Below are 16,739 nucleotides of genomic sequence, written 5' to 3'. Positions count from 1 at the left end.
CCCAGGCAGGATTGATGGCTACCCCAGGAGGGGTTGATGGAGACCACAGGAGGTGTGCAGTCACTTGCAAAAGGCCTATTAACACACCAATAGTTAATCACATGAATAAATCCCGTGGTGGCTTAGAGCCAAAGTGAGCAATAAAAGGCACCGATCCCCAGGCCTGCCGATGGGAATTGGCCAGGACCAGGGTTGATGTTCTCACCAAGTCACTGGGAAGTGAACCACACCCTTGGCATATTCGCATCCCAGGGATTTTTTGTTCATTCCTCCCTCCAAAAGGCTGTTCTCTAGCTACAACCTGGACATTACCTGCCCATGCCAGCTGGGATGGCAAGGCAGGCATCCAGAAGAGATGGGTTATCTGAGCTCTTTTCCCCAGCAGTGGCTTTGGGAGCCATGAAGAGTGGACATAAGGGAGGGTGAACCCCAGTCCTAGTGCCTAGATCTCTCTCAGGGACTCAGATCTATCAAGAATCAAAAAGACATGCTTTACTAGGGGACCTGAAGCCCTGCCACGTGCAGGAGGGCATTGAGAGAGACAATTTGCTGTACCTGGTGCAAGAGGGACTTGGTAGGCCATGTGGGTGCTCACTGGCTTTTATTTTGTATGGGCAAGAGCAGGAAATCCAAATCCACAGCAAGTCCTTTGAGGGGTGACTTCATTAATGCTTATAAATATGTAAAAGGCAAGTGGCAAAAGGAGAGAGCAAGGCTCTTCTTGGTGATGCCCAACAACAGGACAGGCACATGTGTGCAGGGTATGCAGCAGGTCACAGGATTGTTTTGGTTGGAAGAGACCTTCAAGTATGAGTGAGGTGATTCTGCCCCTACCTGCTCTTGTGAGACCCCACAAGATTGGATGGAGTCCTGCATCCAGTTTTGGAGCCCCTGACATAAGAAGGACATTCACCTGCTACAGTGGGTCCAGAGGAGGGCCACAAAGATGATCAGAGAGCTGGAAAATATCCCCTATGGGGACAGGCTGAGGGATTTGGGGCTGTTTAGCCTGGAAAGGCTCTGGTGAGACCTTACGGCAGCCTTCCTGTACTTGAAGAGGGTTACAGGAAAGCTGGGGAGGGACTTTTTTATAAGGGCCTGTGGTGACAGGACAAGGGGCAATGGCTTTGAGCTGGACAAATGGAGATTTAGAATGGATAATAGGAGGAAATTCTTCACAGTGAGGGTGGTGAGACACTGGAACATGGTGCTCAGATTGGTCTTGAGTGCCCCCTTCCCTGGAGGTGTTTGAGGGCTGGTTGGGTGAGGCCTTGAGCAACCTGTTTTAGTGGAAGCTGTCTCTGCCCATGGCAGGGAAGGTGGAACTCGATGATCTTCAAGGTCTCTTTCAACCCAAATCATTCTATAAATCTATGAATCATTGAGTTCAACCTTCAACTACAGACCAGCATGGCCATCAAACCACATCCCAAAGTGCTGCATCCTTTCCCAAGCATCTCCAGGGATGGTGACTCCACCACCGTCCTGGGCAGCCTGCTCCAATGCCTGGCCACTCTTGCAGGAGAGACATTTGGTCCTAACGTCCCTGTGGCCAAGACAGAGGAACACAGAGAAGACATTTCCCCAGCCCTTTGGAAACTTGGTTGTCTTCTTATGCCTCTCCCTGGCTCCAAACCTCCTTGTCAGGAAATTAGGTGGGAGCAAGAGGGTTCTGTGCACTGAGTCCCTCCTTGGAATGTGGAATGTTACTGGTGGCTCTTTGCAGCAAACTCACCCACATCCACCTGAATTTCCACGCATCTGCAGGGGCTAGATCAACTCCTTCTGATTCATTTTAATCTGTCACAAAGCAGCAGTTCACTGAAGCCTGCTGTAAAACACTCACAGAGGCTCCCATTATATAATGTGAATCTAAGAAGATTAAATTATGCAGTCTGAGGAAACACATGCATGTATGGCTGTACACGTTGATACACAGTCTGGATGCAGCAGTGGAGCTGAGGGCAAAGCTTCCCTGCAGAAGTGCTGAACCTGCACCTGCTGGCACTTCCAGCAGTGGGGCAGATAAGGTGTCTGTGCCCGTGTGCACAGCAGCCAGATGCTCTGCACCAGAAGGTGCAGCACAGCAACTGCAAGAAGAGTTTGTAGCCTTGTGCTGGTGTATTGGCTTTGATGGGAAAGTCAAAGAACCACACAACTGTAAGGGACCTCTGCAGGTCATCAAATCCAAACCCCTGCCAAAGCAAGATCTTCTAGGGCAGGTCACACAGGAATGCATCTGGGCAGGTCTTGAAAATCTCCAGAGGAGACTCCACAGCCTCTCTGAGCAGCTTGCTCCAGTGCTCCATCGCCCTCACCATAAAGAAGTGTCTCCTCATGCTGAGGTGGAATTTCCTGTGTTACAGCTTGTACCTGTTGCCCCTTCTCCTATCACTGGGCACCACTGAAAAGAGGCTGGTTCCTTCTTGACGCTCAGCCTTAAGGCATTTGTAAACACTGATTAGATCCTCTCTCAGCCTTCTCTTTTCCAGGCTAAACAGGCCCAGGGCTCTCAGCCTTTCCTCATCAAACAGATATTCCAGTCCCTTCACCATCCTTGTAGCCCTTCCTTGGACTCCTCTCCAGTTGCTCTCTGTCCTTCTTGAACTGAGGAGCCCAAGACTGGACAATGATGTCCCAGATGAAGCTTCACCAGGGCAGGAGAGCCTCCCTCTTCTTAATGCACCCCAGGATGCCACTGGCCTTTTTGGCCACAAGGGCACATTACTGGCTCACGGTCAACTTGCTGTCCCCCAGGATTCTCAAGGCCATTTTCTGTGGAGCTGCTTTCCAGCAGGGCAGCCTCCAGCCTGTACTGGCACAGGAGGTTATTCTTGCCAGGTGTAGGACATGTTGAATTCAATTTGTTCTTTCTCTGCCCAGCCCTCCTGTCTGTTAAGTCTCACCGGATGGCTGCACAGCCTGATGGAGTGTCAGCCACCCCTCCCAGTTTGGTATCAGCACACTTGCTGAGGGTACACTCTGTCCCCCTCATCCGGGTCTTTGGTAAAGATGTCCAAGAAGTCTGAGCAGAAGCATGGAGCAAGAGGCGGCACAAACCTAGTCCCTGCACTAAACTTTACCTGCCAGTGTTTGACAAGGGTCTGCTCACTGGGTGAGCAGTCCCCAAAGCTGTCAAGCACCCTGCAGCACCCTTGGTGGGCCTGGCTTATCCCATGGCCAAGAGCAGTGCCCAGCAGGCACCTGCGAGGGGGTACAGCCTGGTCCTTTGGGTGCTGCGTGAGCACCACCAGGCAAGACTTCAGCTGGGTTTGGGATGCCCAGGCCTTTCTCAAGCCATTCCATCGTGGGAGGGGAAGGCAGGACAGTGGCTTGACCTCCATCTGCCTAGGCATCAGATGGAGTCACCTTCTCCTGCACCTTCCCATTACTGATTCACAGCACTTCGCTAAATATCGCTCGGCCTCCTGAGGCTCCTCACTCTGCTTCTCCTCCACTTACAGGTGCTGAGCACGGAAGGGACTAGGACGCCACTACCCCTTCCCTGAGACACCAGCGTGTGTGTGCGCGGCATGTGTGCGGCTGCGGGCAGGGCTGGCCCCAGGCCTCCATCAGCAACAGGCAGAGCTGACAGCCAGCGCCGGCCTAAGAGATGCTGGCGGTGAGACGGCCGGCAGCGAACGCGTCCTCTCCGTGCGGCGGGAGCGGCGGGGCCGGGCGCGGTGCGAGCCCCGGGACACGCACCCCAGCACCGCGCTGCCCCCGCAGGCGGCGCAGGCCGAGGCCATTCATGAAAATGGTGACGTCAGATGGGGGGGGCGGGGCCTACTCCAGGCTCCGCCCCCCGGGGCCATTTAAGCGGCGCGGCGGCGGCCGCGGGCTCAGAGCGGGCGGAGGCGGCACTGAGAGCGGGGGGGATAAGCGGCTTTGGGCAGCGTCGCGACATCGTCCGGCAGCAGCAGCGGTCGCTGGTGCTTCCTCCCCAACCCCCGAGGGCGCGGGGTAGCCTCCGCCGAGACTTCATGTCTGTGCTGTGTCCCCTGCCCTGGTGAGTGGGCGCTTCCCGTAGGGCTGGGGCTTAAAGGAGGGATTGGGGGCGGGGGGGTCGTCTCGGATCGTGGCTCCTGGGCTCCTGCTTTGGCCATGGCGGGGCTTAAGTGGAACTCTCGCCTATCTCTTGGGGTTTCAGGCGCCCGGGCGTGTGCCCCGGGCGGGGAGTACTAAGACGCGGTTGTCCGGAGAGCGAGGCAGCGGCGGTGCGGGAGGAGCCGTGGTGGAGGAGCTGCGGGAATTGGCGTTTCTTGAGCTGGCAGTGCCATCAAGGTTGTAAAAGCAGAGCGGGACCCGGCACCCTGCGCTCCGGCGCTGTGGCAATCCCGGAGGGTGTCAAGCCAGCAGCAGCTGAAGCACAGCCGTCTACACACCAACCAACCAACCAACAAACAAAACCTCAGTAGAGCCCTTGCTAGCTCTTGCACTTATTTGCCTTTTTTTGTTCTTGTTTGATTTTGGCTTTTTTCCCCCCCACACACTTTTCCCCCTTAGAGGGCAGAGCTGGGGGAACTTAGAAGTGAGCCGGAGCTGGCGGAGCCTCTGGAGGTGTTCCGAGCCGTGTCCTCTTGAGGAGAAAGTTCGGGAGTTGCTCTTAGGGACAAGGATGCAGCGCTGCTTTAATGAGCAGCCCTTTCCAAAGGGGGAGGGGGCAGGAAGGAAGGGACCAGAAATAGACCGCCGACAGCCTCTCCGGCTGGCTGCTCTTTCCCGGTGCTGCTTCAGCCTTGCCCAGCCCTCCTTCAGCCCCTCGCATCAGTTGAATGCTGTCCTTTGTTTCTAGCTCTGATTACCTGAGATCAGCTGAGATGACTGAAGTGATGATGAACACCCCAGCTATGGATGAGATTGGGCTAAGTCCCCGCAAGGACAGGCTGTCGTATCAGGTAAGTGCTCTGCTGGCTGCTTGGGCTTAATCCCCCATGGAATTGCCTGGGCTGGACTGCAAACTCGGGCTGAGGTACCTTTCCATAGCTTGACCTAATAGCAGGTCTTGCTGTAGTGAGAGCTAGTCAACAGACTGGAATGCCTGCTTGGCAGGAGCTGCTTGTCTAAAATATCCCTGGGTATCAGACCGACTTGGCAAAGGGCTTGGTTGGTTGTGAAGGATCAAGCCCCTCGCTCAGCATTCATGGGGGCTTAATGGGAGGTAGGGGGCTTAAAGGAGGGCTTGTGCCACTCGCCAGACTGAGAGGGCTCTTGTATGCTGGGTGGCAGACACTGAAGTGATCTGCCTAGAGGAGGGAGCTCTTTAGATGTCTCTTGGGTTTTTTTATTAACCTATGAGTTGGTTTTCCTGACCGCGGGGCCAGTTTGAGAGGGTTAGCAGCCTTCTGTAAGATAGAGTGAGGCAGAGACAATCTAAACAAGCCTTGAAATGTCACTGGAGATACCTATCTGAAGGCATGGGCTGCATTCATTCTGAAAGTTCTGGAAAATGTGATTGGCTCTTCATCTCTACATGGGCTGGTAAGGGGGTCTTAGAAACTAGCTTGAGTCTTAATCTTTTAGTCTCAGTATCCCTTCAGTTTTCTAGCTTATAGCTAGTCAAAGGGTGAGTTGTGCATCTTAGCCTACTAGATCCATGTTTTCTTACTCTTCCAGGAGACTTGTTGATGAGATTTAACAAGGTGCTGAGTGCATGCAGGTGACTCACATCTGCTTTGTGCATTGACTCTGGGTGGCAGACCCCGATGCAGGGCTCTTCCTGTGCAGATGTTACACAACCTGCACAGAGGCAGTTGTTCTAAGTGTGCATTCAGATGAGGTGTGCTGTTGTATAGTTGTGTGTTTTCATCCAAAAAAAAGTGCTACAAGGCAGTAAATGTGCACTGAATCATGAAATCAGCTGAACTTTGGGGCAAGGTTGAGGCCTCCAGCAGGTCCTAGAGCTGAGTAAAGGAAAAAAGGGATGGATGCACTGCTGCTTTTTGGGTCAGGATTCTGCATCTGGTTAGTGCAAGATGTTTGGTTTATGGCCTGTGTGGAAATAACCGTGCTGTGTTGCAGTGGAAAGCATGTGGCCTCTTTCCCCTCCTGCAGAGATGGTGTAGAGCAATGAGAACAGTGGTTAGACCTGAAGCAGTCCCAGCTAGCCTGCATGAGATGTCTTTATGGGTCACCATATGAAAAGTCTTAACCCAGGCAGGTCTCTTTATATACCCAAATTTTCCAGGGACAAGCAGACTTTAGGTGTCCTGCTGGTGCTAACTGTTGCTTCAGGGAGGGTTTTCCCCCAAGTGTTAATGACCTTGATAAGTGTTCTTGGGCGAAGTGGGGAACAGGCCTGTTTGGTTTTGAGTGTCTCATCTGAACCTGAAGGTGTGAGTCATAAATGCTGACGACTCATATCTATGCAGGGCTTTTGCATCTTGGATATCTTCTCTGTAGTGATCTAGTCATAGATGACTTCTTTCAAGAGCAAGGAACTGCCTGCCCGTGCTTCACCTTGATGTAAGCCAAACTAGTGGCAACAAGGGCTGAGATGCTGAAATGGAAGGTCCTCATGGGGCACTAGTGGTGTGTAGGCTGTGCATGAGGTCTGCCTCTAAATCAGGTTAATGAAAAGAGAATTGAGGTGCAGGGTCCAGCATTCCTCCTCTGGCTACTGGGCAGAGAATGTTGCAGTGTAAGTCAAGATAAGCTGAAATCATCCTTAAAGGTTTTCTAACCAAGTTAGACCAGCAAGGGCAAGTCTGATGCGACTCACACCATGAACTCTTTCTTCTACCTCAGACTACCACTTGGTGCTTCCTCTTACTGATGGTATGTGGGAAATTGCATGCTAGTCTGAGGGCTGTAGTGCAGTAACTTAGAAGCAGACAGGGCTAATAGAGCATGACTGCTCCTACACTGAGGCACACTGTTCTAAGCTTCAGCATCTTCCTCTACTCATCCACAGAGCTGAGCAGTCATGATGTGAGTGTAGCAGTCCTGGCAAAAAGTGGAGCCAGAACTGGGAGAGGCAAGCTTTTAGTTTATCTTGTTCTACTAGCAGAACTCAGTTTTATTTTACTGCAGAGATGACCTAAAGTGAGGTTCAGGCTGATCCCTTCTGGCTGTGTAGAGCTGGGACTGCCTGCTAGTGGGTCTGTGGGATGCTAGCTGTTAGCTTGGGGGCTGTCTCTGCCTCCGTATGTGGACACAAAGCTGTCTGAACAGGTTAAGGTACAGCAGCACTGCTGGAATTGCAAAGCACATCAGTATTTGCTGCAGACAGCTGTCCTATCAACAGTACTGCTTTAAAATACTTTTGGCTTTACTTAGTTTACTTCCAAGGAAGTAAATAAACTCATGCCCTGAGTATAAACTTCAGCAACCCAATTCCTCTGTCCTCTGGAGTTCACTGAACTTCAGGGCTCCCATCTACTGTGCTGGTCTTGGAGGGAACTCGGCTTGTCAGCTTTCTGCTGCTGCTGCCTCTACCTCCTTGCCCCTCTGCTCGTGTTCTGGAGCGTCTGTGTAGCTATCAGCTGAAGGGGTGCACTTCCCCGTTGAAGCTTTCTGGCCTTTGGTGGGCAAGACATCACTGCCCTTTAAGAAATGATGTGAGAGCTCAGACTGCAGAAGTTGTGCTGGTGATGACAGAGTTGCCTGTGTTGGCTGAGTAATTCATGCAGTTTCACTGGGAAATGTGCTTCCTCAGCATAGAGGTGCCCTTTCTCAGTTAAGCACGAGTGAGCTACTCTGCTAATTTCAAGCCCTTTCTACGTAAAGCAGCTTTTGCCTCCTGTATTTATGACATAAAGCTACTCTGAGTCTCCTGAGGATGGCTCAGCCAACAGATTTTAAAAGGCTTGAGCAGAACTGGAGGGTGAAATTCAGGCATGAATCTCAAAACAGGGTGGCATAGACAAAACAGAAGATGCAGCTGAAGGGATGATGTCATGCTGGGTCTTGTGCCTGCAGTGAAGAGCTATTTCTGGATCTTTAATAGATGTCCCATAATTCCCATGGGACTTACTAAACAAAAAACTCATTTAAATGCAGCTGATGGCTCAAGATACCCCTGCTACAAACAGATGTGCCTTTGGAGGGCTTTGTGTGCTTCCTGCCTGGCAATCTTCAGTGAGCCAGTCCTTTTCCACTGCTGATGTACCGTTTGCTGCTTTCCAGACCCTAGATATACCTGTTCTCATCAGCACTCTGCCAGCTTGTCCTCTGGTGCCATCTCACAGCAGCACAAATGGTGCTACTGAAATGAAGGCTGAATAAATCATTTCATGGAGCTCTTGTCCAAACAGTCCCTTGACCTGAATCCTGCCTTGCTTCTTGGAAGTGGAGTGGGGCCTGAGCACAACCGAAAACACTTTGATGCCTGAAGTGCTTATTCTGAGCAAACACAGTGTCCTGAGTAGAGCATTCTACTTGGCTGCAGCTTACTGACCCTGGAGGACCTTGGGCTACCTTTTAGGAGATTGGCTTGTGGAGGCTGGGCTTGCCTCATGCCATCAGCTGGAGTTTGGTTGTCATGGGGAGCTTGAGCTCTTTAAGTCATGATCGCATCATGCTGGGATCTGTCTAGGTTAATCACAGCCACAGCTAGCTGTGAATCATGTCAGGCTGACTGAGTCTGGCTTAACAGGCTTAATGCTCCCTCCAGTGTCTGTCACAATCATAGAATGGCTTCAGTTTGAAAGGACCTTAAAGACCCCTGCCATGGGCAGAGAAACCTTCTGCTAGACCAAGTTGTCAAAGCCTCATCCAGCCTGGTCTACAGTGCTTCCAGGGATGGGGTGTCCACAGCTTCTCTGGCCAACCTGTTCCAGTGTCCCACCACTCTCATAGTAAAGAGCTTCTTCCTAATGTCCATTCTGAATCTCCCCTGCTCTAGTTTCAAACTGTTGTCCCTTGTCCTATCACCATATGCAGTAGCTTAGGTTGTTTGTCCTGTTGGAACTTGCTTTGATGAATGCAGCACCTTCATTGTGGCACCATCTGAAGCACCAAGGAGCTGTGGTGCTTGGCGCTGAGTGGTTTGAGCTGCATCTGCTGCAGGACTAATATGCTACTGACCCAGGGGCTGATGGCAAAGGATGGAAACTGAGCTTCCTCTGTAGTTGTCTTGTTTGCTTGTGAGGTGCTTCATGTCTGTAACGCTTTCTTTTGTGCAAGGAAAGTCCTGTGTTAGACCTGTTGCTTGCTAATGCAGATCGTGAGACTGAAAAATGGTGGGAAGCAAGTGTAGGGTAAGCTGTTCACACAGCACATCTGCTGTATGGTCAATGGGCAAGATTAGTGTGCTGAGCTAATGTGTATTCCAGGGTTTGGGACCTCAAATAGAGGCAGAAGCAGGATATGGGATAAACAGAGCCCAAACTAATCATGCTTGCAGCTATGCTGTGCACAAATGACCTTCCACTGAAACAAACTGAAGGTAGTTGCTGACTGGAACATCTCAGTACATGTTTTTCCTCCCTACCTGATGCCTTCTTACTCTGATGGAAAATTGTTATGGTGTATGAAGTTTCCCTGTCACCATCCCCCCAAGACAGGGCAATCTGCCTGTGGGGAGTTGTTGTCATTCAGAAACCCAAGTCACAGGCTGCTGTGTGCCATACTAGCTAAAGCTGGGTTCCAAGTCATGCCTGCTGTGAGTAAATGTGTTAGCACTGCTGCTTGGAGCTGGGCAACTTCTCCAGAGAAGACACCAAGAGAGGGTTGAAGTATTCCTGAATTGAGCTTCCCATGCTTTGCAGTGGCACTAAAGTATTACTTAAAAGACCTAAATGCTGGTCTGGGAGTTGGAATGATGGCTTGATCCCAGTGGTGTGGAAGGATGAATGATCTGTGTAAATCAGGGGTGGAGCTTTCACCTGGAGGGGTGTGCCTCTCGCAGCAGACTTCCCAGCCTTGTCTGGTATTAGCGCAGTGAAGCAAAACTCTCCACCAAACCACTAACTTAATTTGGAAAGCTCTCATTGCCTTGGTCTCCCTGTCATACAGCTGAAATAGTTTTCAGCCCCATGGGAAGAGGGGAGAAACATTTCAACTATGGGTTTTGGTATGGAGTGCAGATGTGGAAGTTGTTTTGAGTTTCCAAGTGTCACTTGGATTACGGTAGTGCTGAGCTAATCCTCCTAATGGTCTGACATTTCTCTTGCTTTTGGTGTTGCACTCTCTCTGAATGCTGAGAGGGGCATGAGCCTCCCCAGGGCAATGAAAACTTTCCATTCTTGTTGCCAGGGCTTCCTTCAAGGATGGCAGCACTAGATCATCTAAACCAGAAGCAAATAGCATCTTTCTAAAACCATTTCAAGCTTTCGTTTCAAATTCTGCTTTTCACTACCCTTTCCAGCTGCAAAGCAAGAGCTTGGTTGGCTTGTTTGTGACCTGGATCAGCTCTCAAAAGATCATCTGGAGTGGTCTCTGAAAGCCACTCTCGCTGTGAGAAGCTGAGTTGAGTAGTATGAGGAGTGATAGGGTCTTGGATGTCTCTATGGGCCAGGAGCTAGGGCTCTGTGGAACCAGTTGCAGCCCCTCATGCTGCATCATGCAGGTGATGGGGAAGAGGCCACCTTTGCATTGCTACCAAATTTGCTTTTAAGTAGCTTTCAAAAGGAGTTGGTGGATGTCACTTGTCCCCCATCAAATGAGCAGATTAGCCAGAAATAGGCATCTGTTTCAGCTATGTGCAAGGTGGGTCCCTCTGGTGAACAGGAGGGACAAACCAGCTCGAAGCTGCTGGATTCTTTGAGTGGAATGCAAAGTCTTCTCACATGCCTGAGCTGGGTGATGTGAACAGAAGGGCTTGCAAGCAGATTTTTGCTATGCAAAGGCCTCTGGGCTGAGAAGCTGTTTTTCTAATGGGGACCTTGCAAGGTTTTAGAGTTTGGGTTGTTTTTTTCTTCCCATTGTCTAAGTCTGGATTGGGACCAGACTTAGACAATATATGGGTCCAGCAAATGCAGTGTGGCACTACTGGTGTGGGACAGCAGAAAGCTGGTGTTTGCCTATCTTTCTCCCATAAAGAGTCTGACAGTGCAGCTGATTTGGCAGTGAGGAGGCCAGTTGGGGTAGCTTCCACCTGGCTTCCCTAGATGTGCAAGCAGCCTCAGTCTGAATCTCTCTTTAACTCGGGTGCTTGTGCTCTGCCTGCTGTGTCACCCTGCTTGTCACATGTGAAGGAAATCTGCCTTTGTGTATTTTTTCCATTGACTGTCCACACCCCTTTGAAAGTGCAGTTGCAACATCTTGCTTCATGCTGCCTCAACGATTAAAAAGCATGACTTAGTGGAAAAAATCCTGACCTTCTTGGGTTTGGCCTGTCCTGCAGCTGTTTGGAGATAAGATTGTGCTGGGGTGGATTTTTTTTTCATTATTATTAAAAAAAAAAAAGCTGCACACCACATTGCAGGGAGATTTGTTTGTAAGGAAATGACTACTGCTTAGTTTCTGGAAAAAAAAGTTGGCAAGCTCTTTTCAAAGAAATGGCTCCAATTTGACCTAATGTGCTCCAAATGATAGCAGCCAAAGGTTAGTTTAATTATTATACTGCTATTTTTCTTGCACAGGAGGCTATTTTCATGGCATTATCAGCTTATGTAACCTCCTGAACCACACTTCTTTTTTTTTCCATTGCAACCTTCTAAACTATGTAAAGTCAAGGGTAATTTTTTTTTCCTATCAATGTGTTCAGATAAAGAGTTGATGCTTAAGAGCCACCAACTCTACTTCCAGTAATGCACAACGTGTCTGAAACTACCATTGGTAGGCCAAGCAGAAGCCACAAAAGGTCTCAAGAAGCAGTTGCTGTCTCACTTGTGCAGGGAGTGACTAATAGCAAATAGCTCCTACTGCAGCGACTGCATTCATGGATGTGGCCAGAGACCTCACTTGCTCTTGTGTATCTGGAAAGCCTATGGATGATGAGCACCCCAGTGTGAGCTGGAGTTCCTTCACCACTGTTTCCAAGACCAGATGGATGAGTGCAAACAGCCTCTATGTTGTTTACCTTCAGTTACTTTGCTTGGCTTAGCATTAAGCAGCAACCAGTGACTTTCTCAGGTTGGTAACCTGGTTGCCACAAAGCCTTGGATGAGAGGGAGCAATGTCATCAAATCACAGAATGCTTTGGGATGGAAGGGATCTCTAAAGCTCACCTGGTCTGGGCAGGGACATCTGCAACTAAATCAGGTTGCTCAAAGCCCAGTCCAACCTCTGATATTGGATGTTTCCAGTGATGGGGCTTCTACCACCTCCCTGGGCAACCTGTTCCCAGTGCTTCATCATGACCACTGTGAAATACTTCTTCCTTATACCTAGCTTAATCTCCCCTCTTAGTTCAAAACCATCACCCTTTGTCCTGTCACAACAGGCCCTGCTAAGAAGACTGTCCTCATCTCTCTTACAGGCCCCATTGCAAGGAGCTAATGCTGTAGTTAGGAGTTATTTGGCTGAAAAACAAAGTTGGAAAGATATGCCACTTTAGCATTTGGGCCAGGGCTTCCCAGGGTAGTGGGTACCTGCATGATTGGCATGAGGAGAGCGATGCTCTTGAGCAACCTGCTGTAGTGGAAGGTCTCCCTACCCATGGCAGGGAGGTTGGAACGAGATGATCCTTAAATGTCTCTTCCAACTCAAGCCATTCTGCAGTTGATGCTCAGGGCTCCTGGATAGAGAACATGCTTTTGTAACTGGAACCACAAGTATCAAAGCAGATCAGATCTTGCTGTCAAACTGAGGCACCCATGAGCAGTGTGCCTCTCTGAGGCTGCCAGTGCTGTGCCCTGCAAGGATGCTCTCAGGGCTCACTTGAGTGCAGCTGGTCCTCTAAAAGCAGTGCCTGGCTCTTCACCCCTTCCCAGCCTTGAGGAGGAATATGCACTTTGTTATCATCTTTGTGGTGTTTAAATTGCAACTGTGATGTGAAATGGGGCACTCTGATAAAAGTGTTTGAAATGAACAAGTGGTAACTGGTTAATCTTCTAGTTGTCAACCAGGGGACCTGATGTGGCAACTGATTCTTGTCACCCAGCAGTTCTTGTCTGCAGGAGATGAGGTTTGATGCTGTTCCCCTGGTAGGTAACAGCAACTTGTTCACATGTCAGTTGAGTTGGGCAAAGCTGCTGCTAACACTGCACTGGCAGCTGATTCTGCAGCAATGTCTTTGCCTCAGCTCCCAGCAGGAGTGAAGTGTGCATCCCAGTGGCCCTGGCCCTGCTGTGGTGTGTGAGCTTGTGCATCCAGCAAGGCAAGCTATGAGTGGGAGGGAAGGGGTGAGGAGCTGCTCTTTGTACCTTTAGGGGGCTGGGGATAAGGGCTCCTCCTATTCCTTGTGCAAGGGATAAGGTGTGTAGTTGCTGGCTATGCCATAGGTACCTCCAGCCCAAAGAAATAGTCCAGTCTCCATCTCTTCCATGAAATGAGTGTTCTCCTGCTGAGCCTTGCTGGTATTGTACAGTAGCTGTAGCATGCAGAACACTGCCAAGATTATCTCTGAAGTGCAGCTGAACTTCTCTTCCAGTCTGATGCTGTGGCCCCTTGCTGCAAGGATCTGGAGTGCTCTAGCATCTGCGTTGCCATGTGCCTCCTCTCCTTTCTAGCAGTAGAGCAGGGAGCACAAGCCTGATTTTGTGTGCAGCTTCACCAGCAGCAGGAAAGGAGATCTCAGCTTCTCTGCTTGAGAGACGCTCGCAAGTTTGCATGCTGAGCTCAATGCAAAGGTGGTGGTGAGGAGTTTGGATGAACATCCAAAAGGGCAGATGCCTGTTTGCTGAATGATGTCCAAGCAAATGTGTGCTTTGGAAGCCTCCTGGGTAGGCTGTTCAGTCCCAGTACCCAGATGTCAGAGAAGCTTATTTATGAGTTCAAGAGTCTTCCCATCACTCAGTGGTTTACTTTGTGCCCAGGTTAGTTTGCCTTAAAGTTTTGAGTGCTGGGTGTTTAGGCTGCTAGATGCCCCTCTCACAGGCTGTTTCTTGGCTCTTTCAGATCTTCCCTGATCCCTCAGACTTTGACCGTTACTGTAAGCTGAAGGACCGCCTGCCCTCCATCGTGGTGGAGCCGACGGAGGGCGACGTGGAGAGCGGTGAGCTGAGATGGCCACCCGAAGAGTTCCTCGTGCAAGAGGAAGAGGAGGAGGAGGAAGAGGAAAACTGTGAAGACGCAAAGAAGGACAACAAGGAGCAATAAATGGCATCTGAGGAAAGGCAAGGGACTTCACCCTTCTGAAGGCAGAGCCACACTTCTTTTGAGAGTCTTTTTAAACAAAAAAAGACAAGTTCAGTTTTGCACCTGCGAGATCTTAGTTTTTTTGTACTCTCTGCATTGAGAACTGAAGCCCTCGGTGTCAGCAGACCTCCTGAGGAAGGAAGTACCGCAGAGAAATGTTTGCTGTTCTCAAGATCATTATCTGTATTTTTCCGAGGCGGAGGCAGCAGTGAAATTCCAAGCACATGGCAGAGGGTGACCACGCGAGGACTGCTGGAAGGGGGAGCTCGGGGAGGGGAAGGAAAGTCGGAGGCGGCAAGCATTCGGCTGGGAGCTGCCTCCAGCTGCAAGCATGAGAACAGAGCTCTATCGGCTCAGATTTGCCTTTCTTACAGCTTCCATTTCATGTTGGGATGTGGAAAGGTGTCCGTAGCAAAGCATGGCTAAATGCTCTACTGAGCAGGGTCCTGTAGCTCTCCCCAGTTCAGCACCTCCTAGGGTGACGTGAGTGTCCGTAGGAGTAGTTGGGTTTCTCGCTCTTGCTGTTGAGCCTTGTTTTTCAGCCACTTTTCCCAAAGCTGTTTCCTTCCCCTCTTTTTGCCTTTAGACCCTTCAATGCTGAACAGCTGTATTTGCAGGATAACGTTAGGCTGCTGCTTGTCATCTCTGCTGTCAGGCCCTAGTTTATCTTGCAGGTGGCTAGCGTGAGGCAATGCGCATCAGATGTACAGACGCTTCTGCCTGCAGCAAGAGCTTGTGCAGGTTTGAACACCTGGGATTTTTCTCTCCTATTTGCCAAGGCTGCTGTGGTTGGCCTTGTCTTATGCAGCACCCAAACCCAGAGGGTGGAGGTTACACCTCTTACCTTGGTGTACTTGAGGATGTAGGGTTTTGTGTTTTCAGCTTGCTGGCCAAGGAGCTTTAGAGGACTGGGGTGTGGGATATCTCCGCCAGCTTTGCGCTGTGGGGCCTCCTCAGTGTGTGACAGGCTGGTAGGGGTGTGCATGGTGCAGAGTGCTGCCAGACAATGATGAAATACCAGATCTAGTGTGGATCAGCAGTGGGAAAGGGGTGTTTGCAGGAGGGGGAGGATTAGCCAGGTGTCCCGAGACAAGGTGTGTTTCTGCTTCACAGCAAGAAGAAATATTCATGGGTGTTTTCACAAAGTGCGGACAGGCTTGCGAAGCCTGCGGTTGTCTTCTCCACCATGTCCTGCTTCAAGGAGCTGTCACCTGTCTCTGTTTGGGGGAGGCCAGTCTGCTGCCAGACAGGGCAACCTGCTGCTTTCCTGGAAGTGACGATCTCGCAACTTTGGGGACCAGCTTGGGAGCCAGTTGATCTTGGGATAGGATGAGAACAGTTACCACCTAAAACCAAATCTGGGATCATGGAAGAGAAAGAGAAATGTCAAGGCCTTAACCACACTTTCATAATAATCCCAATGCCACACTCCCCCCATTTGCTTAGAACTGGTTCCATTTTTAAAATCAACTCAGACATGTGTGTATTTGTATTTTTAATACCTCATGAGTAGCTAAACGCTGGTGGGGGTTGGGAACTGCTTTCAACATGTTGGCAGGGTTGTTTTAGTCTTGTCTTGCTTTTGTTCAAAACATAAGGGCAATAATTTAGCGGCTCTGCATTTACTGTTTCAGACAAGGCAGAGTTTGGCGAGGAGTTAGCACAAGGCAGAAGTTCAGTGTTCCTCCGCCGTGGCCGGTCTCTAGCCTGGCAGTGCAGACCTGGTTATCCACTCTCCCTGCCCATCTTGGTGGACAGTTGATCACCCAACGGTCTCCATGTGGTGATACCATCTTTTGTAGCGATGGATTCAGCTGTTGTTCCTGTACCACTTGTTCTAGTCTTTTGCTGTCTTACTGGAATGAGCTTGTACACCTGCATACCAGCCACTCATCTTTACTTCTAAGTGTTACTCTATGGGTCTCTGTCTGTATCACCAAGTCAAAGCTCTATATCAAAGATATTACCGTGTGGGCAGCAACGAGATGGCAACCCTTGGACTTCAGACCTGCTGTCTGCCCTAGAGACTTGCCTATTTCTGTCTGCATCCTTTTCTTCATTTTTTTTTCCTGGAAGTGTTGTGTATATTTCTTATTTGTTGTTGAACGTATCTAAAGAACAAAGCACTCCAGTAAAAACTCCTCTTGTTGTAGGATATACATTCTCTATTTCTGTAATTCTGTTTTGAGCCTCAGGGAGAAGCTAGCATTTTTTTCAAACTACATTTTTGTCACTGTGACAGTTGTAAATAAAGTTTGAAAATGCTTTCCAAACGCACTGGCTGCTTTTTTAGTCTACTGCTAAAGCAGTTTGGCAGTGCCCTTGGAGTGGGGGGCTCAAAACTTGAACCCTGGATTCAAGATGTGGTCTCACCAATGCTGAATACTGGGCCACAATTACTTCCTTACTATTGCTGGTGCAGACCAGGATGCTGTTTGCTCTCTTGACCACCTGAGCACTTTGCTGGCTTGTGTCCAGTTGTGCCAGGGATGGTTTAGGTTGGATAGCAGGAAAAAATCTTTTGACTGAGAAGTTGGTCAGGAATTGGAACAGGC

General features: G+C 50.0%; 1 protein-coding gene across 2 annotated transcripts; it reads left to right on the top strand.

The window, feature by feature from the left end:
- Window positions 1-3,855: 3,855 nt before the first annotated feature.
- On the top strand, window positions 3,856-16,457 carry LBH (LBH regulator of WNT signaling pathway). Of its 2 annotated transcripts, none has more exons than XM_064164344.1 (3): window positions 3,856-4,009; window positions 4,796-4,898; window positions 13,945-16,457. In XM_064164344.1, exons 1-3 carry the CDS (start codon window positions 3,984-3,986, stop codon window positions 14,143-14,145), a joined length of 330 nt encoding a protein of 109 aa, XP_064020414.1. In that variant the 5' UTR covers window positions 3,856-3,983; the 3' UTR covers window positions 14,146-16,457. The 2 variants fall into 2 exon arrangements, with proteins under 2 accessions (XP_064020414.1, XP_064020416.1); XM_064164346.1 differs by having other exon boundaries at window positions 4,151-4,898.
- Window positions 16,458-16,739: the final 282 nt, after the last annotated feature.

This window comes from Pogoniulus pusillus, chromosome 25, assembly GCF_015220805.1.
Source record: "Pogoniulus pusillus isolate bPogPus1 chromosome 25, bPogPus1.pri, whole genome shotgun sequence".
Lineage (NCBI taxonomy): Eukaryota > Metazoa > Chordata > Aves > Piciformes > Lybiidae > Pogoniulus > Pogoniulus pusillus.
This window is presented reverse-complemented; position numbering and strand designations above follow the sequence as displayed.

Bases quoted from the DNA above. Each gene is read 5' to 3' on its own strand.
- LBH (XM_064164344.1), top strand. From the start codon at position 3,984: ATGTCTGTGCTGTGTCCCCTGCCCTG. The intron at 4,010-4,795 runs GTGAGTGGGCGC...CTTTGTTTCTAG, and splicing joins GTGCTGTGTCCCCTGCCCTG to CTCTGATTACCTGAGATCAG. The intron at 4,899-13,944 runs GTAAGTGCTCTG...TGGCTCTTTCAG, and splicing joins AGGACAGGCTGTCGTATCAG to ATCTTCCCTGATCCCTCAGA.